Here is a 26461-nt window from a genome sequence, read left to right as displayed (position 1 = left end):
TTGTTGTATCAATAAAAAATAAAACCTTCAAATGTCGGTTTTGAAAAGTGTTAAACCATGACAGTAATAATTTCAGTAAACTGAGCAAGTAAGAATCACTTTAATTAAGACATCAAACAAGAACATAAACATATGTATTTCACAAAATTACCATATACTTTTCAATTCTATAGATTTTTTGGATTAATTTCATAGATTTTCTGGGTAATGGATTTCACTATTATTTTTTTTTAAATGAATGATGGTGAAATCAAATGCAGAAGAATACTTATTATCAGAATTAAAATTGCAATACTTGCTGTTCCAGTTTTAAAGAAATCAAGACTGCTGACTCAACTGAGGTGAGTAGCTGCCCAGCTGCAACCCCACTGGGGCTGCAACCTGTATTTTGATTACAGAAGCCGTCTGTGAATGCAGAATGTTGAGAGGATTTAAAAAAAGGAGTGAAATAAGACTTCCAAAAAAAGATAATGAATGGGATTGTATAGCAACTAGTCTACATAGCAGAGGACCAGGGAGGAGGAGGGGAAGATTTCTGGGCAGATTCTCCAGGTCTGAAGAAACAAACCTCAAGTTAAGAACAGATCAACACCATCTCTTCAGGTAAGGTTATTTGAATGTTATGGACTTTAATTATGATTTTCCAGATTTGCCAAGTAGCAATTGCCTATCTTCTTCTTTCCATGTAAATAACTAAAATAATAGAGTTAAATTCAAAATATAATTGCTAAGTAACTCCTTCATCTTTCAGTAGCAAAAAGAGATTTTTGAAGTTCTGGCTCTTACACAAGTTTGCAATACCCTTAAGCATTTCAAAACAAACTATTTATGAAGCCAGGCTAACCAGTAACTACCCAAATTATCAATGGGAAGTATTTTTAGGAAATCACTTTGTGGACCTTTAGACAGCCTACACTGAAAGTTAAATCAAAGCCCTTTTAATAGACATGCAAACATTGTGGGTATCCAACAGGCTCAAGGACAAGGAATTGTGGTAAACTGGCATTGTCACAGACAATACATGAAAACATGACTTCAGAACTGTCATCCTTAAATTTTTTTTGGTTTGTTGTTTGATGCTTCTGTATCAAACTTGAAGAAGACTCAAGTACAAAATCTGGTCTTTTTTCTTTTCCCTAGTTGAATGTTTTTTCTTTAAATAAATGTACTGGCTCTGCCAACAAGCATTATCCTGGTTTGAGGACACACAATCCTTTGCATAGAATTAAATACATCATCAAGAATAGACCTCACTCCATTTTTTAAAGGCCCTACTGAATGCAGTCTAATTGTGTAAATGGTAGGAAATCTGCAAATAGGAATCTTCAGAGAAGTTTTGTATGATTTGTATGATTTTGCCACTATTTCTTGCTGTGACTTACAATTATTTAGCTTTATCATATTGATACACCAGTTAGTGTTCCTGCAATATTGAGGTTTCCTGCCCTTAGTTTGTTGTAAAGATGGTGACACCATTTGTGAACTATGTCAAGAAATAATGTCTTTCATATGAAAAAGCTTAGCAAAGGTTTATAATCTGTGTATAAAGCTAAGCTTTGGGTTAACATCTAATTTATGAAAGTAAGTAAGTTTTACTAAGTTAATTTTACCAAATTTCTGCCTGTGTTTCTTTTTAATTGCAAGTTTAACTATAAGAATATCCTTTAAGTTATACTCACCTCCAAAAGAATAGGCTCCATTTCACCTAGAGTTTTTCCTAGATGCTTATCTGGATCTAGACCTGCAAAAAACCCAAAAAATGTAAAAATATTTCTTACGAAGTACTCTTATGACATCAAGAAATGTTTATTTTTTCTTTTAAAAATACATTATCTCCCTTAGAAACTCCACATTATCTAAAATGATTACTATCTTAAAGAAAATACACTGAGTCAGAATTTTCCCTAATCTTTGAGTAAATATTTTCCAGGTTTATGTAAAAACAAAGCCAGTTACTATTTCACTATATGTCAAGTGGGAAAGCTATTGTTTCCCTTTCTTAGAAATGCCACTAAGCAGTGAAGTAAACACACAGGTCCAATGTAATAAAACCACTACAAGGATACTGTCTCTTTAAGTCAGAAGTTACCTTTGTAGATACCAATAAAATTAAAATATAATTTAATTTTTTTATACTTCCTGCAACTGGAAGGGACAGAGACTGTTTTTCATAAAGAAAAGTTCTTTAGCCAAATCCCATTCTATGTGTGTTTTATGCACATATAAAATGTAAGATTAAAAAGGATGGAGATAGCAAGAAAACTCAGACTTACAGAATGTACTGAATGTTGTATCTTTTGATCCATCACAAAATATTCTGTATGATGTCTACATTTTGATTTACTTTTGTATGTAAAAAAGTAAGTCCTATTAAACTTGATAGCTGCTCTACCTTGCTGCTCTATATTTCTGTTTCAACTTCTTGAGTTTTTGATTTTGGCCAGTTAATGGTCACTTCTCAGGACAAATCAAGTAACTGGCAAAAGTGAGCAGTGGGATAAAATAATCCAGAAACAACTGTTTCAAAAGCTAACATCTTCAACCAAGTAAATTGCTAGTTGGATCTGATACAAAGTGGTCAAAAGGTCTTACCATATGAAGCAAATGAGAAAAAACAAAATTATAACTCCTGAAACTGAAGGAACTGAGAAATTTTCAGTTATCCCATTTTTTACTACTCCTAATTATTGTGGCTTGGGCTTCTTTTTGTACTGATACAATACTTGTCTACTTTTTCCTACTCTACTGCTTTATACAGTAATAGGTATCATTAAAGAGCTGCCACTAAAATTACTCCATTCAGAAGCAATTTCTAAAATATGTACCTTGCAAAGCACTTTAGATTGTTGATGAAAGCTGTTATATAAATGTACAGTACACTATTATATAAAGTCATTGCTAAGTTAAAATAGCTAATATGTCTCTTAATTTTTACAATCTTGATCTTGGTATATTTAAATTCCTGTGAAACTAAAACAAGTGAGAGTGAATGAGATTTCAAAACAGTAAGAAAGTTTTTAAATATTTCATTAAAGCACACTAAAAATTCCCTTGCTATCTAGAGGAATGCTTTTAAAACTGCTTAATAATTAAAGGTTAAAAAGACTGAGGTTTTTTGCTCCCTCTATTTCTTTATTGTATTGGTTTATTGCTTTTTATTAACAGACTAAAAATGTATGTGCTAGATATGTGATGATAATTTATACTTGTAGAAGTAGTTTTGAAATATATTAATTCAATTTCAATAGTTCAAATGGTTCTGTGATCTCTTCCAACTTACATCAGGTTAGCATTCTGTCTTTGACTATAATGGGATAGGTATTAAGCCAAACAAGCAATTACTCTTGACATAAATGAATGTGTACTGTATTACAGTACTATTTCACACATTTATACTAACATTCTTCCTTTAATATAAGTACTTTTCTAAGATAAGCAACTTCTCTCTCCTTGATTAAATCAGATTGATTTTCTCTAAATTTAAACCAAAGGATACATTACTAGCATATAAGAAGAGAAAAAGTTGTCAGAACCAGACACACTAAAATATTATTTCTTTCATAAGATTCTCTTTGGTAATATGGACATATCTTCTGTTCTATCCAGTAATTAATGTAAACCAATAATTTAAAAGAAACTATGACACAAATCATGTATGAAATACAAATAAATTGCCTATGTATATAGTATGGGTAAACTCTTTATCTTCCCATACTATATACATATGTATATACATATTCCCATATCCCACCACTACATGAAAATCTGGGAAGTTTAACATACCTTCCTGTTTCTAAGCAGAATTCTATTTTTTGACAGCTTGCATTTCTTTCAAAAGATCTTATTTCTTTTAGTTTTCAATAGTTTAGATTGAGTGAGTGAGTGAGTGAATAGAGACTGTCTGGTAAAGGCATCAGGAACCAACATAACTTCTAATTTGCAGAACCAGTAACACACGTCTCAAATGCATGCACAGATGAAGCTGGGTGTCTGTTGCTACAATTAGTATAATAAAGTATTTGGAACCACACTTACAACACATTTTTTTTTAAATTTATGCTTTTTTTTGGTGATTAACTAATTTTTTAAAATGGCTTAGACTAACGAGAACAACAATGTATTGAAAATTCCAAATACCGCATCCTCCAAATTTTTCCTCAATGAAACTAGATGTGAAGAAAGCTGAATGGATGGATAAACCAACAACAAGGTCCAGGGCCTGGATGACTCCATGTAGAATTAAAAAATTAATTAGGAAGGGAAGTATAATTTGCAGGACTGACATCTATTTTATTTAACCTACATGTATCAATGGGAGGCAATTAGAATTCAATTAAAATATTCACTTTTATTACTTCCCTGACTGACCTTGAAGTTAATGCCTGTTTTATTTAATTGCATCATCTATGAATAAATGTTAACCCTAGAATGTCATGGCCCATTATTTTCAATGCATTTTTAACTCCCCAACTGAACTACATCCATTAATTTATTGTGCGCTGCCAAGAGAGCAAGTGGGGCTTTATTTCTTTGAGATAGACTAGTACATTATGACAGAAGCATCTCAAAAAATTTGATAATGCTGTTTTCAACAGTGCTCAACAAAAAATAAAATTGTGCTTTCACCTCCAGTTTTGTAGTCTAGTTTGACTGTAAAATCAATAAGTGATAGCACAAATGGTATAATCACTTCAAAGTAATTTCTACCCCATCTGTAATTCCTGATAAATCCACTGACAGGAGCAGAACTCCTTCCTGCAGATATCAACAATGATTGCAGAATGCTCTTATGCACAGCCACAAGACAAGTGTAGAGAACTGCAGCAGTGTCAAGAGATTGGGGCAGAAATTTACTGCTTTGTTCTGTGGTGAAAAAAAGAACACTACTAAAAGGCATTTCACTACTGCTGAGTTATGCAAAGGAACCATATTTTAAATGGTTCACTTTGTACCTATGTATTGGTGTAGCATGAAGCCCTCACCTGAGGGGCAACTACCTGATATTACTTGCATTTATCAAGACCATTAGAAATCCAAGTTACACATTCAAGGAATTACCTTCAGCTACAAAATCCTTAAGCCTATGTGGCTAATAAGAACATGTTTTATACATGTTCAGAATTTTAAAATCATCTTGATTCTTAAGAAAGTATTTTAAAATAAAAAATTCTATTTTCATTTCTTATTAAAATTTCAAATAAATAAAAATAAATAATAATTACCAGTTTTAATAAATTGTGGTATATAAAGGTCTTCTAAAAACTACATTGAACCACACTCTAACCCATAATATATTAATACATTGTAAAAGAATCACTAACACACACACATCAATTAAATATGAGCCAATCACTATCTGTTGATAATATATGGGGGAAAAAAACTCCAGCCTTTTTTAAATAATCAACCCTACAATTAAAAAACTTAAATCTTGTTACTCAGTGACTTCTTCCATGAAATTAAGTTTAAAAATATCTCCAAAATTAATATTATCATATTTTTCTTGAAATATCATATTCATGGAATTAGGATAGGCTTTTAGAGGAAAAAAAAGAATACATTTTAAAGTTATAGGAACATGAAGTTCCCTTTTTTGCTTGAGAAGTAATATTGAGAAGAGTAGTAAGTGCCATCACTATGAATGTCAGGGACTAAGACTTAACTTCTGATGATGTAGGGCTGTATAATGTGCAATAAAGTTTCTGGAAAGATCCTAATCAGCTGCTCACTCAGAGTAAAATTATTTAGGATTTTGAATAAGAAAAGAAGCAATGAAAGTTTTTGTTTTCTGGAACCAAAACTAGTTTCCTTCTTCTCAATCTCTTTATCATAAAGAAAACAGGGTTAACAATAAGATGATAGGACCTGTAAGGTAAAGAAAAACATATAGAAAGCAAAGGAGTATAAAGAATAAAGCAACCACCCATCTTAGAACTGGAACAAAAAAAACAGAACTATTTTTGAAGGCAAATTCTTCTATTTTAAACGTGTCATTTTTTTTTTTTTTTTCCTAAGTAAACAATACAAAATCAGCGATTTTCAGAAGGAGGGTCAGGCACTATTCTTACACAGTACAGATACAGGAGAATGTTTCTAATAACACAGGAAAAGCCTGAACACAACAGCATTAGCTGGTAACATAGGCTTACTATGTAGGAGTGCAGGAATGTGTTATAACCTTCACCAACTAGAAGTGCACATGCCACACAGATATTCTTGAACTGTAAATCTATACCTTAAGTTGCCTTGAGGTAAATTATTCCTGTTGTCATATTTAGCTCTCATTTCTATGAAGAGCTGTGAAGTGAAATTTTCGTCTGGTAGCATAACTTAACAGGTTCATTCTTAACTTCCTCAAAACTTTCACACATGAAAGGCTGTGTTAACAATGGTGAACGGGATGGATTCCTTGGATTTCCTTTCACAAAACAAAAAAAAAAAAAGATTGTAAAAACTGCTTAATTTTCATATTAAAGTAATGAAAAGAAGTAAATACTGGGTATTACTGCACCTCTAAAAAATTTAGGATGAATAAACTTCTAATTTATTGTATAAAATTGGAAAATTAATGTGACTTCATTATGTACCTACTTTTTTTTTTTTTTTGTAAGCGATAATTTATCCAGTGTGGGAATTGTACAGGGATGGAACCTGTAGACATACTGTAGATATAGTAACTCTTTTTTCTAGCATATGTTTCCAGTATAGTTTAATTGAGATCTCAGTTTATCTTCCTTCTTGAACCTTCTTCAAGTATGTTTTAAACTCGGTTAGCCTGATGTCATAAAATTTTAGAATTCTGAGAGGTAAAAGGATCTAAATCTTTTTATTGAATAATGTTATCTGTAATATCTTTAGATTATTTAAAACATCAAAGATGTTTGTGTTCTAGTTAAATCAAGGATTCAAAGCAATTTAGCAATGTCATTTCAAGAACAAAATCCTCAATAAATCTTTGAAGAAATTTGGTACTGTTTTATCAGATATCAAGGCAATATTTCCAATCAGATTCCTTTACAAAATCAGAGAATGGGTCAGGCTGGAAGGGACCGCAGTGGGTCATCTGCTCCAACCTCTCTGCACAATTTGTTTCAGTGCTTGGTCACTCACACAGTAAAGAAGTTCTTCCTCATGTTCAGGTGCAACTTTCTGTGACTCAGTTTTTGCCTATTATCCCTGCACTCACAAAAAAGCACATCCTGCTGGAGCACCTACATGCAGCCATAAAATCACTGGAGCCTTTACAGGGGCAGAAGCAAGCACAGACTTGTGGTTTGGAAGAGTCAGCTAGAAGTGGGATGGAAAGACTGAACTTTTGGCAGAAACTTACTATCTGTATACTAAATTACACCCCTAGGAGCTTAACCTGGAACTGTGTGGCACTAGGTCTTTTTTAATGTAGTTCTTTACAAGTAAATCTTAGCTCTGTGAAAACTAATGGGAGTGTGGTTATCAATTTCAGTCAGGATTTCACTTCTGTACACTAGAGGCATACAAATAAACAATAACATAGACACCTAGGTGTCTGGATTTAAATAATAGATTCATTATCCTAAGAAGATATATTCTCTCTTTCAATTAAAAACTCATATACAAAAACATGCACAGCCCTTAACTATCAGGATAGTAGATTCCATGAATAACAGGAATATACCAATTTTCTAGATCATGGGAAGCAAGCATCTTCTCACACCAAAGGAGGTTCAAGTTAAATACACTTACTAGTGTACTACATTTTAGTGAAGGAACTTAGGATTTCCTAACAAACAGGAGATGGCAATGGCTCCCTAAGGACTCATTACTCCATTGGGAAATAGCCTTGGTAACTAAGTCCTATAGCACTTCAAAATTTAGGTTTCTACACACTCTGTGATTTTAACTCTACCCCTGGCTGGGAATGTGGAATGTCTATAAACACTCATAGCAGCTGGACCTACAAGATAAAGAATGTAGTCATGAAATAAAAGAGCTCCACTGTAGGTGTAGAAGAAGAGATTACAGACAACCTTGCCCCCTCACAGTTGTACCAATCACCAAGGAGGAAAAGCCTTGCCCTTAAACAGGTTGCAGCTGTGACTAATAAAGATCAGCGTGATAAAAGGGGTGGGTTGGGTGGTCAAGAGGATCTTGGAGGCAGGGGGTCTGGAGGAGGATGACCTGGAGGAGGTAGAGGCACCCTGAGGAAGAAGGAGTGATCCAGAGAGACACAAAGAACAACAAAACAAGGAAGAGAGTTGCTGCAGTAAAAGATGTGCTGGGAGCTCAGTCTGGATCTGATGGAGTCAGAGCTGCTGCTGGAGCCTGAGGCACAGCTGAGCTGGGTGAAAGTTGTGTTCAGAGTCTGCAAACCAACACTGGCAGTCACAGTCCAGCAGGAAACAGCCAGAGTCTGAGTCTGCAGCTGGACCCTACAGGAGGAGCTTGCTGTAGTCAGAGTCAGGATGGCTGAGCTGTATAGAAGAATAAACCAGGACACTTTTCATGTTGTTGAATGAGAGTCTGGGTCTTAGCTCATCTCTACCCCTAATAAGAGGTCTGCTGTAACATTCCACTTCATATGTAGGCTGATCACCCCTGACTTAAAGTTTTTATTATTGTTCAACAGTTGAACAGTGCTATGGTATAAATTCTTTCCTGTGGTCCAAAGAGTTGCTAGAAGTTAGAAACATAATTTAATCACTTAATAAGTTTTCTTTTTCAAATTAATGTTTCAATTATCCGATCTCATAAAAATAATGTGGTTTTTTTCAGGAATTTAATTAAATAATTAAGGATTTGTTTACTATAACCAAGCAGGGAAGAAGCTGCAATGCCCCTCAAAGATAGGAATTTGAGTTTATATTCTGATTTTGACTGAAACATTGAAGAAGCTATGCCAAACAAACCCCAAGTATCTTCTCATATATATGAGAAATGAAGTTTTTCACATCTTAAAAATTATACAGTTGCTTAAGTTTTAGTGTTAATACTTAACAAGACTTAGTTATAGATAACTATATAAGTAAACTGAAATTAAATAAACTTGAACATTTACTAAGGATCATATTGTAAGGAACTCAAAGATTCCTTCCAAATGTAACCCTTCTCCTTCCCTCACTTCCATGTATGTATTACACCTTATATACTGCACTGGAAACAACTTGCTTTAGAATGAGGCACAGTTAAGACCAATATTTAAGGTTACCAGGATGTAGAGTTGAATCTGCTATATGCATACTCTGCAAGTTAATTAGTATTAGTTAATCTGTAAAACACAACCAAAAAGAAAGGAGATCAAAAATGTATCTTCTTATTGTGTTATATTACACAATTGTTTCACAATAATTTCTATTACACAGTGCTATATTACAATGTATTACATGAGCAATGGATATTACTGGAATTTCAGGCACACAGATGTTAAAAACAATCAGTAATAGCTTCCATTTTAGCTGTTACTGAGTAACCTCATCCTGAATTTCTGTACTTCCACTGAAGAGGAGTATATGTCAAAGATAAAAGTATGATGTATCATACAGGCATCTTTAGCAGCAAGAAAATGGCACTGAAGATAAATATTCTGAAGAAGCTTTTATACATATATATAGTGCTCAGGTTTGCTGCTATCTCATGGAATATTTTTCTCTCATCATTAAAGCTTCTGAAATACATTTTAAAGGAAAGGAAGCTGATCTACTTATAGATCAACAGAAGGCATGTGAAAAAGGTTGCTAACAATACCTTTTTTTGCATAAAAGTGAGAGCAATTGGCATCCCATCTGGAAAACTACACTACTCTGAGATAGCAAACTCTTGCCACTGGCTAAGTTTATGGTATTAATTTGTAATGGTGGATTTAGGGAAATGTACTAAAGTAATGCTCGTTTACTTGCATAATTATGTGTTTTCTACATAAAACGACAGGCTTTTACCTTGTCAATACCAGCACAGAGTTAATGGAAAACAGGACAAGGCGGGTGTGCCAGTGCTGATGAATGTCAAGCTCGGGTTACAGGTTTGCTCCTTGCATTAACAACTGTACAACATATCACCTAATGCATTACCCTTCAGACTCTTAAATCTGTTATTTTAAATATTTTCATTGCAGTTTAGCTTTGATTATTAATCTAAAAGGCAAAAAGTTAAACTGTATCTTATCTTCTTTGCCACTTGATATGTTAAACAGCCTTCATACCTTAAATCCACTTTAATAAGGCATGCAATTATTAAAGCATTACAGAATGGCCCCAGAGCACAAAAGCTCCATTAAATTTGCTTACATCTAATTACATCTGCCTGAGGCAGGTGAGAAATTGACTCTGATAAGATCTTTCTTTTACCTGTAGCCAAAAAAATAAAAAGGAAAAATAACTCGGAGTGATTTTCTATCTAATTGCTATCTACAAGTATTTATGGTATTCGCTCTTCCAATGAATAGCCCACAAAGCACTCTTTGTGCACTAACCAGTGCATTTTAAGTTTTTTTAAGATGGTAGAATACAAAAGACAAGCTTATCTTGCTTCAGGCATGACAGGTCATCAATGATGTCTATTTGGGAAACAGTTTTATCTATTATTTGAATCATATATTTTCTTTAAAAAATAATTTTGACATAAAAAACACGTTACATATGCTTTGTGGTCTTTATTTTTTTCTTCATGCCAGCATAAGCAATGAATACATTCTTTTTTATGAAAATATAAATATAAAAACATATTTTACACGGCCTGAAAAACAATTATTTTAGAAACTTTTCTTTTTCTTGCTCCAATTTAAGTCCAAGTCTTTTGAACTAGAAAACATGGCATTCAATTTCTATATATTTGTAACCGATCTCCCAAAAACGCTAATGAATTACATTGCTTGTTACTTGTAAATGAATGAGGGCATGTGATATTTTTAATCATCCTAATCCTTCTCTTAGCCCTAGCAGATCCTACAGAACAACAGAGCAAGACCAACATAGTAACAATGTAAAAAACTAGTTAGAAACTATATCAAATAAAGAGAAATAAACAAAATTTTAAAAATTAATTAATTTGAAAAAATTTAATCCATCCAGTCTAAAGGGATTATAATTCAAACCTTGGTTAACAATGAAGGAGAAATTACTTTATTATAAAGCACTCTTTGAGAGAAATATCTTATTATCAAATAAAAAATATTTGATAATTATTTGATAAAATAATTATCAAATATTAGTTATTTGATGGGAAAGTAAACCAGCCCAGGTAAACCACCCACTCGCAAACCAAACCACTGGACCTCTAATGAAAGGTTATGCAACACTATTTTCCAAACACAGATCTTTAACCACTGATGCCATTTGTATGATATAAACCACTGTTTGCTACAATGGACCACAAATGTGATAAATGGGTTTATAGCCAACCCCCAAGAAAAAGGTCCTTTGATCACATTTTATGCTTAAAAACTCATTTGGTAATCTGAAATAGAAAACTGCAGAGAGGCCTGAAATGAATATATTGTATTATTAACATGTTTCACATGTGCTCCTTAGGCCTTTAGAGCACATCTTTCCATAAGCCTTTTTATAAAACTTCATTTGACCTTACCTTTACATTCAAGCAATAAACAGGTTACTTTTCATATTGGTTTGCTTCAAGCTTAATAACTTCATTTTATATAGCTGATAATGAAAGGACGTTGATTTTCTGTTATGCCAAACAACTATAATTTAAATACCAAAAAAAATTGAGGCAATGATGAATTATTTCTGTTTGCTCTTATGATTTACTGATTCCAAGTCTGCTGTTACACAAAATATTTTGGCCTCATAATTATATCATGTTTGATATTAACTTGATGTATTTCTATTAAAACTTTCACGGTTGCTTTATAATATTGTCTAGTTACCAGCCTGTATCATCTATAAATGACAATACTGTGAACTACTGAATTAAACATGCATCTTTACTGCAAATCAAAACCAAACCAGAACAAAAAAAAAAAAAAAAAAGACAGAGTAATTTAATGGCTATTTTAGGAAGTTCTGCTTTCCAGCTTTTCCACATCTCCTTTAAGAATGAATTACATCCTGTTAAATTAATTATTCAGACATCACAACTGGTATTGAGCCATTTTTTATAATTTTCTTGATATTAAAATTTCATATCCTGAAATGTGCAACAAATGTTCTGTTCTCCTCTGTTATGCTGAGGATTTGTCCACAGGAAATTTCAGTAGACAATATTGCTCAGAATCTGAATACATACCAAAAGCTGCTACTTTTATGATTATGGCTTGAATGTTAGATGATATCATTTCTTTAAGCAGTATTTCCTGGTTGCTACGCCAGAGGTAAGCTAAAGGCTGAAGATTAAGCCTTCTGCACCTGAAAAACAAACATAAAAGCTGGATAAAGCCAAGTATTATGCTTTTACACAGTATTATTAATGTAAAATTATTGAAAATTTATTTCGTTTCCTACCCTGAAATAATTTTTCTTCTCTAATTTCAATTAAAACACTTTACTATTCATATATTTCATTATAAACATTAAGTCTAATATACATTTAAAAAAAAGAAAGAAATTGTTCTGACCATAATTCTTCTACATAAGATGCAACTCACTGAGGTAAACAGATCTGCATGGAAATGTAAGCAAAGCCACAACAAAATGTGCTTCTAAACCTTTTGGGACACAAATCAATTAGCACCTTAGGAAGTCATCACTTTTGTGAACACATCTAAGGACAAAGTTACTGCTCTATGATAAATATGCAACATGTCACTAGTATCAATACCCAAGGAAAATAATAATTCAGGAAAATATATATAGCTTGTGATACAAATTACCTTGTTAATGTAAGGTTAATAAATGGTTCTAACATATATCATATATATGTATCAAATATATAAATTTGATACACAGCATTTGATTGTTTATTGCATTAGATGATCACTAATTTGCATTATTGATAGGTAATGTTTCTGTAAATTGTCAAGAACCACCAGCTGCTAATTAAATGTGTAAAGTCTAGCTCTGAAAAAAATTTTGCATTTAACTATAGGACTAGTTCAGAGCAGTTAAGATTTACATTTATTTGTGAATTATCATGTTTTTCCTAATATGTGGTCTTTCTCACATATATGGGCATTCTTCTATACGTTAGATAGACCCACTGGTATGACTGTCAAGACTATATAGTTAAATGTTTAATCTTGACATGTAAATGCATAGTTAGCACCCATATCATCTGACTGGTTTTCTCATTACTTTGATATGCTTTAACAGAGCACTAAGTTTTGTCATAGAACTATTTAGCAGCTCTGAATGTGTCTAACTTCAGCTAAAAAATTAGCTGAATTAACTGGGATGGTTCATATGCAATCTTATTGCAAGGGGTAAATCTAGAGATCAATGTAAAGTATATTACTACTGAGCAACCTTGGAAATAATCATGCCTGTTTGAAATACTGTGATTTCCTGTCAATCTTTTAGCTTTGGTAAGGATGTAAAACTCACAATCAACAAAAGCAATCTTTTTTTATTCTACTAACAGAGGCAACGATTAAAATGTTTAAGTATAAAGGAAAAGAAAAAGGAGTTATTTCTGACTGCAATTTATCTATGTAAACTGCAAAGAAAACAAATGTGCTCTGTAACTTGCTGACGTGAGCTGAGTTGGCATAGCATTAATTTTATCCTCCTTACAATTCATAAAGGATTCCAGATAGTTGCTTTCATCATCAACAAATAATTAATGAACTTATGAAACTATAATTAAGGTGGTTTTGCATTTCATGAGACATATACAGTGAAAATCTTTTTCAGATCAAATAGTGGCCTATATAACAGACACAACTACCATTACATAATGCTCTTTTTAATTAACACTCTTAAAAGAATCACAATTTAAATAGACTTTTGTGTACAACAGAAATGACAAAAGGAAGATCCTGATTAATAGTAACAAATTTTAGATTAAGGGAAGATGTGCACAGAAAGATTCTCTTGTATCTAATTCCTGGTAACTCTCAGGATGTTCCTCTATCTCAAAACACTGGTAAAAATAGAGGGACTTGACCACAACAGTCTGGTCATTGGAACTGAGTGTGATTCCTTTTGAAATCAAAGAACTGAACTATTTTCATGAGTATTTTCAACACATGAAGAGATCTGAAGAGCAATCAAAAATTGTGGTATAGTCGCTACTAAATTTTTACTAATGAACACATGGTTTCAGAGGAGAAAAAAGGAAGAAAAATAAAAAATAAAGAAATACCTATATTAATGAATAAAAAACATTTGGTATCACAGAACATGAGAAATCAGGCAACTGTCTCTGCTTTATATTTGAGCTAGAAAACAGACGAATACTCTCCAGAATCCATATACTGAAAAAAATCAGTGTTTTCTTACACATCTTCCACTCGAACTCTCTGGTAGTCAGAAAGAATGGCCCCCACAGATACACCCTCTACTCCTTCCTTCTCCTGAAAAAAAGGCATGGAATATCAGTGACAGCAGTATATAATGATTTAAGCTGTAGAGATTTGGTATCTCTACTTAATTATTTTTTTTTTCCTGTGCCCAGTACACAGATCAGAATAGGCTGGAATGCAGTTCTTCCACAGAAGAGAGAAGTTTAGCTGACCTACTACATGGTTATTACTCTAATGCAGTCCATTTGATTCAAGTACCATTCTAGAGAAGAAATAACCAAGGTAACTGAAAATATCAGACATAACAGATTATCCTAAAGTCTTCCAGATATCCTGAAAACTCCTTCCAGATTTTCCCTGTGAGATGTTAGCTATTCCACCTACAAATAATTATCAGCAACATGCATTTTACAATTAAGTGAATTGTTAGCATTTTCCATGGTATGCAGCATAAGAGTGTGAGATTACTCTTTTTATCTTAACATTAGAACATGAAAAGTAATTGGAAACTTATTCAGCATCACCTTTTAAAAATTCTGCTTTAAAAAAGGGTTTTCAAGATACATTTTCTCTGTTTCATTTAAATTACCTAAGCCAACAAACAGCACTTTACTTTTTCTTGTAAACCTACTGAGAATACAACATTTTGAAATGCACATAGTTCCAGTATTTTGTGTGATCTTGGATTTTTAAATTACTTGAGTTTCAGTCAACATGCTGAAGTTTCTTTTTCTAAATTTTGCTCTATCTAGACTTTGCTAAAAGTTTTTTTCCGCTTTTAATCAAGGTCAATCATAACTACACAGCATGATTTACTTTCTGGACCTGTTCCCAAATCCTGTGAAGTTTGCAGTAAGATTTTACAACAAAAGCTTCAATTATATACGGCGATGATGCATCCTGCCCCTGCCTTTCTCCTCTGGCCTACTCTGTGACCTCAGAACTCCTGCTAAGACTTGGCTGTATCAGCTGGATGGTGAAGCACTGCTGACTGTACCAGGAGTTTTTGCCTGGGAGAGGTCAGAACAATTCTGATGCAACATGAGCATCAGCTGCCCAGCCAAGGTGGGGAGCAAAGGATAAGCAGCTATCCTTGGCAATCTATGCAAATTATTTTCCTGAATCATAGCCCAAGTGAAATGCAGCATTGTTACAAATTCCAAAAGCAAATCAGTCTTTGTCTGATGTGCTGCTGTATTTAAAATTCAGTTCCTGCTTTGTATCAATAAAATTATGCAGAAGGTGTTTTATTCAACAATTTAATATAGTGAAAAATGTTCTGGTTTATGCCTGTCTGGGATATTCTTCCCTCAATCTATTATCTTATTCTTTACAGTAATTCTCACCTCATATTTGCCCAACAAAATTCCTAAGTTCTTCACACCCAATACATACTTTAGATGTTACAAACTGTATTTATCAAAATTCCTACATACAGTAATCTAAAAAATACATCACTATTTACATTATGTACTTCCCCACGTCATTAATGGATAGACCCATTAATATCAAGTTTAATGCCAAATCAAACATATCCAAACAAATCTCACATTTCCAGAAGCAGTAGAAATGAAAAAAAAATTGTTTTATCTGTCACTTGTTCATTATGCAATGATGGATCTAATAATTATTATCATTATTATTACTATTATCCATACAGCATTATTTCTGCTCTCCTTTGAGCTTCCTCTGCAATGTTTCAAAGCTCCTTTTAGAATAAAGGTAAGCCACAGATACTTCAATTTATTCAACTCACCCATCTGCAAGAACATTTCTTAAAAAGTTAACAGAGTTGTGCAAGCAGAGTTTTCTTTAAAAAAATTTGGTCAACTGATTCATGAAACCTTCCTGAATCTTCAAATATATCTAAAATGTATTCTCCATATTCCTTTATTTCATGCTATTTTGATACACATTCTACCTCTACTGCTAAAACTGCACTTAAATTGCATTCTTAAATGTTCTTTTTAAAAAGGTTAGAAAGATGTGTATCAATCTCGGAAAACATTCCTGATGTTAACAGGATAAATACTGTTTGTTTTTACTTTTATGTAAAAATAATAACCCTAGCAATTCCTTCAAAATGTCCTCTGCCAAAATGTGCAGACATCAACCAACATGTCCAAAAATATTACCTATATTTATGTTTATATTATTAATCCATCACAGTTCTAAGTTACCAGAGGCAAACTATGCCATCAGCTAAGTTCAGTAAATAATGTTTTTGAAATATCTGATACAAACAAACAGAAGGGTATACAACTGCTGTCTCACAAATACATTAATCTCTGTGGCCACACAAATACATAGATCATACTCAGTTTTCCACATTATTTTATCACAGAATCATTGAATGGTTGAGTCAAAGGGCCATAAAATCTAGCCTTGAACATTTCCAGAGATATGGCATCCACAGCTTTTCTGAGCAAACTGTTTAATAACACATACATTTCTATCACCTCATCAAAACAAATAAGATGTTCATTATTGTAATAAAATTTAATATAATTCATTGCAGATCTGTAGTTACCACAATATTTTAATTACATTTCATTATATATATTTGCACTATGTGCACTCTTCTTTCCCTAACAATGGGAAACAATAGGTGGATGAGAGATATTGAGAGTAACTATATCACAAACTTAAAAAAAAAAAGACGGTAACCTCATAATAAACAAATATGGAGTGAAATCTGATTTCCCACATAGACAGATATACAGAATCTCCATGTTCATCCATGAAGATGACAACTGACTTGCCCAATTTACTTTTAACAAGCTCACAGAGCCATAAACGTATTTTTTATTTATTCTGTTTTTCAAGTTCTGACAAAATAAATGCACCAGCAAAGATACCTGCTAGGAAAACTCCTTCAAATTAAAAATAAAAGTAAATGGAGGTAGAGACTCAAATGTTCTGTTCTTATACAAACACAATACATCCATCCTAAAAATACCTATTGCACAAACCTACTTGTTTGGGATTTAAAAAATTCTAGTCATGAGTCCCAGGAAATTTCATAACCATCCTATGATAATGGAATTTTAAAAGCCACAGAAAGGTCACAGAATGTACACTTACTAAATGGCCATTGAAACAATGGCCAAGACTTAAAGCTTTTGTATCAAGAAGCTTACTCACAGGTTTTGTTTTGAGGTTGTTTGGCTGTTTTTTACTACACAAACTTGCAACTCATTGGATGCCCATGATTATGAATGTGTATATATAGAGACACACATGCAAACACAAATATGTACACGTGTGCAATAGATCTTGATGTTAGTAATGCAAAAACAAGATTATTATTGTCTGCTTGCTTACAATTTATGTTAAATCTGATTTAAATAATAACACAGAAGATTGTCTGCACTTATTCTAGTTTATTTCCTTTGATAATATGTAAGTTTTAATTGTCTTTTGAAATGGTAGTACATCATGTCATTTTGCAGTTGTGGTAAGCATTCATGTTTAAAAAATTCTCACAGGTAGTTAGTTATCACTACCTCTTTTCATTCAGTTCTTCTCATGGTAAAGAGCAAATACAAACTTTCATCACTGTCCAGACAGTATCTTCCACAAGAACAAACACCAACATACTTATTATATGCTTTGAAATGGGAGAACTAGTTAATACACTTACACTTAAATTGCATAAATTCAATCCCCCTATTTTGTCCAGTTCAACAAATTAAGGCTGGAGTTGCACATATTCAAGAAATAAGAAGATTTGAAAGGAGCAAGGATGGAGGATGAGGTAGAAGAGAAAAACACTACGGTCTAATCACTTTCATAAACTCCTCAGCTGGACAAAGTTCACATGAAGTCTTGTCCCATAGTATATTCAGCTCAGCAGCAGAAGCTTGCAAAGATTATTAGCTGAAAGCTACTTCTTCCCTGGACTTATTCTTTGGTATTGAGAGACTTACTGGACACCCTTCAAGCAGATAGCATTTTGTTTGACTAAGAGCTGATCGTGGTTTGCAGAGAATCCATCCCAGAATCAATAATGCCTTCACTTTTAATGTGGAATCTGATCAGGTTTGGTACCATTAAAAGCATGTTCACAAAACTGCACTCAGAAAGGGTAAGCCAAGCTCACATCTGCAGGTAAATATCAGTGATCTGCACTGAGCTCAAAAGCTGAGGAAGTGCAGTTGGGAAAATTCAGAAGGGAAGATGTTACATGCTGTATTATATAAAGGGTAACAGATAGCAAAAAAATCTGAAGAAAATTAATATGAAGAGGTGGTTTTTTTCCTTGAGTTGAGTAGATTTTTTAATTATTATTTTTAAAACCATCATATACTGTTAATTTAAGAGATGATTTATCTATGTTAAACTTTACTAATATGTTTCTAGTGCAATAGGCTACTCTAAAATTAAAATAAACTGCTTCTCTGGACTATTTGGATAATTCAGAAAGCACCTATACTCAGTACAATACATTCTGTCACCAAGTATTACTACGCAAAATATAAAATGCGAACATAAAATCAGATGCTAAATACAAATGTACACAGATGCTAACAGTTTTATTTTCCATATGACATTCTAAAACTTATTTTTCCCCTTTAGAGCTACCAAAAGTACTCATTTCAAAAGGCAGACAGAAAAATAAACTTTCAAAAAAGCAACTAAATAAGAGATTTTAGTAGCTTTTTAAAAATGTATTTAAGATAATTATTAGCCATGTTTTAACAGTATGTGAAATTACACCATTATTCTATATCTTGTTATAACAGTTAATTTATTCCTGTTCAGAGGACAAAACAATAATCTTCATAAACAATTGTGTTAGAACACCTAATTGATCTTTGCAACTGTAACTGCACTAAAACATACAATTTATGTTTAAGGAATCCTAGTTTTAAAGTTATTTACTATTTTAAACAGTTTAATGAACAACAAAACTCAAAATTGTTGCTCTTTGTGTATCATAAATTACTGTCCGCCGCATTTCCTATCAAGAAATAGTATAAAAAATTTAACAGTTTTGAGAAAGCTCCAAAACTGCTGGTTTTAAGGTGCCTCTGTTATATCCATGTAAAATTTTAACATATAGCTTCACAGATAAAGTAAAAGATAAACAGAGTGGTAAGATTAATTTACACTAGCACACTATTATTTAAATTATGCTTTTTTTTTCAATTAATGATAGTAATCTGAGGAAATTACTACATATGCATTGTAGCATATAATACAGGTAGAAGTATTCTACTAGTAAGTAAAAAATTTATTGCAGTAATATCAGCATGGAGGTTTTTTATAATTTCATATTTTAATGTCTTTACCTGACCCTTTCAGAGTTCAGCAAAAAGAAAATTAGTGCTAATGTTTTCAATTTAATTAGTATATTACATGCACTGTAACTATTAGTGGGAAATGTTATATTAATGAATGTAAAAGTTAGCTGTAAATTACCTCAGAGTTATTATCAATTTCCCAAGTTACTCCTCCTTAAGATAACCCTCTCCCTATGGTCCTTCCGGTAATTTTTCTTTGCCTGATAAACATGATGATTAAACAGCACACAGTGCAAACCTTTGATACTTTTTAAATTAAATCCATGCCCAGCCTAAGGGCTGTGTCTGATTTCAACTAAATGTGTCAGTTAATCAGATAAAAAATTATCAGCAACTCAATGAAACTGCAGCCTTAGGCTTCATCAGTGCCAGAGAAAGCTGAACAAAATAAGACATACAGACAATATCACATTATGAGTAAAGGTTGCTGCTAAGCATATCACTACACAGCACTACTCACCACCTTTAATATGTCCATTTAAAATGAAATATTGCATACAACAGCCAAAATAGTAACAAAGAAAAATGAAGTGCTAGATCTGTGCCTGTATATGTCTATTCACGTGTATTGCATGAAAATTTGAGCACTGCCGTTCAGAAAAATGCAGAATATTCCTAAAAATTTACTGTGTAGAACAGGTCTTTCTAAGAAAATGAGGTATAAACAGCCGAAGAGTGGTTAAACTAGATTAGATTTTTAACATGTGCCTCAAAGCTTTGCCACAAAAGAGTTCATTTTTTTAATGGCCAAGATGTAAAATAAATCTCTAAATGAAATTCCCTTTCCAATTAATATCCTTCTTACAGTTGCACAAATAACTGAAAACAGTTATCCACACTTAAATTACTGTTTATTTGTGCCTAAGTAGAGATTACCATACAGTTGCAAAACTTCAAATTAAAGCACAACAAATTTGCAGGTGGTGACTGACAACATATACCTTACTAACAGGACTTTTAGGCTTCTACAATTATTGGAGTGGAAAACTCTTAAACATGAGCTTTGCCTTATAATTTGTGAAGAATTCTAAGATCATTGATTATCGTGATTTCAAACAGAGCATGTGATTTTTTCTAAGCTTTGATATATCTGTCAGATGCAGCTGCAAGTAATCAAAGACAGTATGGAGATATTCCTGAGACATAAGGATATAATAACCTTGAGTCAAATTGAAAACCTGCTACTCGGTAAGGCTCAGAAGACTAGCTATGAATCACACAGATCGTCTTAGTGATGGTAGATCACTACATATCATCTGGGAGATTCCTGTCTTCCACACAGGGACCTCAAAACACAAATCTCATGCCTTCATTCCTTAGGAAGTAGTTTCAAAACCAGGTGGGAATTAATATAATGTGGATTTACATGAAGTCCCTGTAGGAACACTCTCATTATGAAGTTCAGAAGTCTTCAACGGCCTTATCTTGATTTGGAAGTAAATTACTGAGTAATGGAATCTATTCAAGGTGATAATACTCTGTAACTAATCTACTTAAAGAGCTAATTAGATACATTCTTCCAAACGCCTTTCATAGGACATAGGCACCCTACCACCCACCTTTAAAGAAAACTGACGGCCTAACTTTAAGGGTTTTACAAATGCAGTTACTGAAACACTGCACAGGCACACACGTCCTCACCCACCATCTATTAATCCAGCACATGGGCGCCTTCAGTATCCAACTGCACTCTCACAATAAACACATTTCAATAGGATATGGTCCTTTTACTACCTAGATGTGCCAAAGGTTCAGAGAGATGGTGCAGGCATGCATTTGTTTGCACGTAACCACATACACGCACCACAGCAAAGGAGGAAGGAAAGATAGCAAAAAAGACAGAAATACCACTCTTGTAGTCTAATATCAAACAGAAGGGTATTGAAAAGGCTAGAATTACATTCCAAACAGGAGAAATTGAAAACCAGGAAAAATCTTCCACTGTAGCCATGTATCACACCATAAATGCAAGCTCTCCTGATATACTGATTCTCCATTCAGCTGCTTTTACAAAGTGAACAATTAGTCTTAAAAAGTAGAAATCATTCATTAATTGATTAATTTTTTATTTTATATATTAACTATTATCATAGAATTCAATACAGTTGCTACATCATTTTAGATCCCATACAATTTCAAAGATTTTTTTTCTAAATTATTTAATTTAGATTAATTTATTCATTTTTCCAATTTAAAAAATTAATATTAAACCCAGTAGGCATTTGGTAAAATTTAATACAGTTAGATATATTTATCAAAAAACAGAGAATACTAAAATATAAATTAACAGACAACCACTATTTTAAAGGCTTTGTGAAGAGTTTTCTACAGAACTGTTTTTGTTTTCTCTAAACCTATTAAATGAGTAACTGTTAACTGAGGCCAACATTCCAGCCACAGAGGCTGCAAAGACTTTGACAATGAAGCAAAAGTCTCCAGCTGAACAAAAAAAAAAGTTATTTTTTTTTAATTGCATTTTGTGCAGCAAATTGGTTTCAAATAAATGTCTGCTTCACCTTTGGGACTTCTAACTCTTAAATATTCAAATAATTACACAGCAAACATGCCTGCAGTTACTTCTTTCAGGAAATCTTATTTACAAAATCACCTCCACAAAGACTGATTACTTAATTTAATAGCCAAAATTAACATGAACAGTCAACTCCAGATTGAATAAATGACATTACATCAGAACAAGATGCCAGTAAACAACTACAAAACAGTCAAGTAACCAGGTATGTTTCTGTTCTGATGCTACACTGGATATTTTAAGTGCTGGTGATTTTATGTGTAACCATCTCACAATCAAGAGCAGTTATATTCAGCTAGAATTAGTAGCTCAAATCTGTGATTCAAAAGCTAGGTTTTTAACATACCAACATGTATAAATGCTTCAGAATGAAAAACAATCTAAAGTATTTGTTTTACAAAGGCAGGTACTGGCCTATATTATGATGTCTCAGATCAATGTCTTGCTGAAGAATCACTTACTAAATCAAGAGAAAGGTCAAAGGAATATTAGTTTATATGCTTCTGGTTAAGAGAAACTTGCATCATACTCTAACCTCAGAGAGGCAGAATTTAATTTTTTGATTTCTTTTTTTAAACAGTATCTTTAACAAACTGAGCCACATTTAAACTAAATTTTTGAATATAGACACAAGGTCTTTTTCCCTTGTTTTGATCATGGCCTCCAGGCAGACAAGCTTCTTGATGCTAATGGCAAGGTACCCCTCCACAATAAAAACCAACAAGACATGGATCCAGTACAGCATCTGTAGAACTGAACAGACTCTGTTGCTCTGAGGCATCCACCACGGTTTAGGTCATTCAAATCATTAAAATACTTCCACTAAGGGAAGGTTCTCTAGGAAATTATCACACAAGAATTGTTTAGTCTCACTTATTTCTATATGAGTATTGTTGAAGTAATGCTATTTAATGAACAGATGCTGGCAAATATTGAGGCATGGAAGTAACCTGATTCTTGTTAGTAATTCTGTGAGCAAACAGTCCTTTTTGAGAAAGTAAAGCTGTAGGCATGATGTAATACCTACTTTTCCATTTTTTAGTTCTTTTACTACATGCAACAGCACAAGGCTCAGAACTATGGAAGAAAAACATGTCTTAAATGAAAATCAGCTATTTTTTCCATTAGAACCAAAACTTCTTTTTTTCCCTTATGTTTTCTTGTAAAGAAATTTGAAAAAAAAACCTTTTTATTTCTCTAAAATTAACTTTTATATGTTACACTGTAACAGCAAGGTAGCTGCCCACTTATTTTTACATATTCTGAATCATGTAAGAATTTCAAGGTAAATAAGTAGATTTCATTGACACTAGCAAGTCTGATAAGTAGATACATTTATACACATTTAGATAATTAATTCTCCCATATACTACATCTTTCAAAACAGCATGCCATAGTTATGAAATCTATGTAAGGTGCATTGATTTATGCACACTCATACACACTAGCATATGCAGTCTCACATTGCCAGTAAACTCTACTTAATTTGAAAGGAAAAAAATACTTTCAACAGGACAATTTGCTTATACTCTTATGACTTCAAAGAACTCTACAAACCGTTACTATTTAGAGAACATCTTTTCACAGTACTCAATGTTCAGCCTTTGCAAGGTCCAGTATTTGTAGAAAACAGCTCCTGAAAGTATTTCTAAATCATTTTACTGTCAAACAGCTTTTCAGCTACTAGCCTTGTAGAAATAACACCTGGAGCATACTGTGCTAGAGCAAAATATCATATTCTGTAAGAAAAAGTAAATTTTCATTTAAGGTTGATCAAGATATAAAATTATTCAATGAAATACCTGAACAAGTAATGCAAACACAGTCAAAAGTGTTCATTACCACTTGCCTGAAGTATCGACCACATTCAGTAACCTGCAGTACTTGAGTAAAAAAATATGTATTATAAAAGGCATGAAAAACAAAATTTTCACCTTATAATTTCTTGATGAAAAGCAGACATTTTATCAGTAAGCCTGCAGATTTTTAACTTGAGACTCTTACAAACGGCTAATTCACATCTACCTCTATGCTGAGTCATGTCTACCAGAAACATGAACATACTTTGTAACTAATTTATAATGTGAAGATGCAAATGGTTTGTAATATTCCTGAACAGTCACAAAAACTTAAACACTGAAGCACATGTAGAGTAATTAAGTGATTAATACATTCCAGAATTTTAACTGTTGACAGACAAATTAAAAACCCCGAGGTTTTCACAGGTTTTTAGCTAAAAATAGTATCTTCTCTCACAGTGCCAAAGTATTTTTTTAATATAGAACAAGTATTATATTATTATATTATTATATTATTATATTATTAAATATTCTTATATATAATATAAATATTATTATAGTGGCATGAGTTATTGGAATGTGAAATTATCTGATAACGAATGTATGAGAAGAAAGGCATTGTTGAGGAAATAAGATTTACTAAATTTCATTTGATATTACTCTAATGGGAAACTGTAGGCCACTATGGTCAAACAAACATCAGTTAGCAAGAAACATGGACAATTTTCACCTGAAAATTTCCTGCATGAATCAATGTCACTTGTTCTGCTATACATGCACATTTGTTGGTAAATTGTGTCCCCCCAAAAATTTCTTCAGAATTTCATTTGCACGTTTTCAAATTACTAAACCATTGTGCTGCTACTAGTTCTACGAGCAAATAATCTTAGCATGGACTGAGTGCACAAAAACTCACACAAGATGTCTAATAAATACTGCAAATTCCAATTTTTCCCAATGACAACATGTTTGAGATAGACTCTTTCAGAAATATTATCTGCACTGCTAATAATCCTCTCTTCTGATCTTATAATCACTCCTCCTTACGTAAAAGCAGAATAGAGGACTTTGAAAAACATTATGCTGGAGGAAAACAGTCTATTGAAACCACAAGTCCAAAAAGAAAAGCCTCTTTCTTCTTGTACTTGGAACAGAAACCTCATGAATCCTCCTTTAATCTTGAACAACATTTTTGTTACTTCTCCAAAAGTCAACAAGGTTTGGAAATTATTTAAAACTGTTAGGAATCTCAACAACGTAACACCTGATGTTTGTTTCATCAAATTAAGTTGATATGGTAAGGTTCTTTATCTTTCTTTTGCCTAAATAACACTGATTCTAGAAATCATATGAAAAAGAAACATTGAATGAAACTGCATTTAATGAAGGCACAGATTTTCACATCCTTCTATAGCCTATACAAACTTAAAGCAATCCTGGTAAAATATTCTTTAAAAACCCACCCCTCACTTTCTACATTATTATATATTTTCTTCTAAAGTTTTGGAAGTGATCCTCTTCAAATTTAAGTATTAACACAATAATTACTGTTTCAGAACCACAGTGTCTACACTGCACTTCCCATAATAAGAATTCATTGAGGATTTAAACTTCTTCAGCAAAACAAATAATTCTGCACATAACTACTTTGTTTATTTTATGTTACTCATCTATGACATCATTTACTTATATTGATGAGAAAACTGCAGCTTTCAATAACATCTTTCCCAGACTTCAGAGAAGCACAAAATGCCACACTATGATTTTCAGGTTTGATTCTCTCATAAAGTGCACTTGTTTGGATATTTTTCCATCACTGTCTTTGAAAAAAAGACAAGGTTACCTAGTATTACCAAAATGATAGCAATGATTCTAAGTCTTAAGAGAAACATTCCAAAACAAAACCAAATTATGCTGACAAACTTAAGAAAGTTAACTTGAAGAATGAAATCTTTCTCTTCATTGAGCTGCTTAGCAGGAAGAATCAAGGGTTCTTCCCAATATTTTCTTGTCACAATAGAAACAAGTATTTTTCTATATTATTTAAGTACAATATATATGTGCTGAATGCTCATATTTCAGACACATTTTCAGAGGCAGCCATATAAAGTCATACTTCTATAAAAGTTGTCTATGTCTACCTTTGCTCAGATATGGTAATTTGGCAGAAGAATAGCTTAATAATACATTCTTAAGGATAACATTCTCACACTTACAATAAAAACACTTCTACATTAGATATTTAGAGCTTATTAATTATGACAAATTAATAAAGTTAAGGAACTAAAAATATAACCTGAAGAAATAATGCAGCATTACACCTCAGTAAAAGCATGTTAGATGTATTGCAAGATTGTTACACCCACTGTAGTAGGTCCACACTGCCTCCAAATTCCCATTTTATATCTTATACTCAGAGCATAAACTAGTTTTTACA

At 32.6% G+C, this 26461-nt stretch overlaps 1 protein-coding gene across 1 annotated transcript in view; it reads right to left on the bottom strand.

Annotated features, from left to right (window-relative positions):
• DPH6 (diphthamine biosynthesis 6) overlaps positions 1–26461 on the bottom strand; it is a 186333-nt gene that overhangs the window by 129200 nt on the left and 30672 nt on the right. The window contains 3 exon segments of the mRNA XM_056493602.1: positions 1680–1741; positions 12217–12335; positions 14367–14440. Of these exon segments, the coding sequence (XP_056349577.1) occupies positions 1680–1741; positions 12217–12335; positions 14367–14440 (255 nt within the window).

The sequence above is a fragment of the Oenanthe melanoleuca genome, chromosome 5, assembly GCF_029582105.1.
Source record: "Oenanthe melanoleuca isolate GR-GAL-2019-014 chromosome 5, OMel1.0, whole genome shotgun sequence".
NCBI classification, from domain to species: domain Eukaryota; kingdom Metazoa; phylum Chordata; class Aves; order Passeriformes; family Muscicapidae; genus Oenanthe; species Oenanthe melanoleuca.
This window is presented reverse-complemented; position numbering and strand designations above follow the sequence as displayed.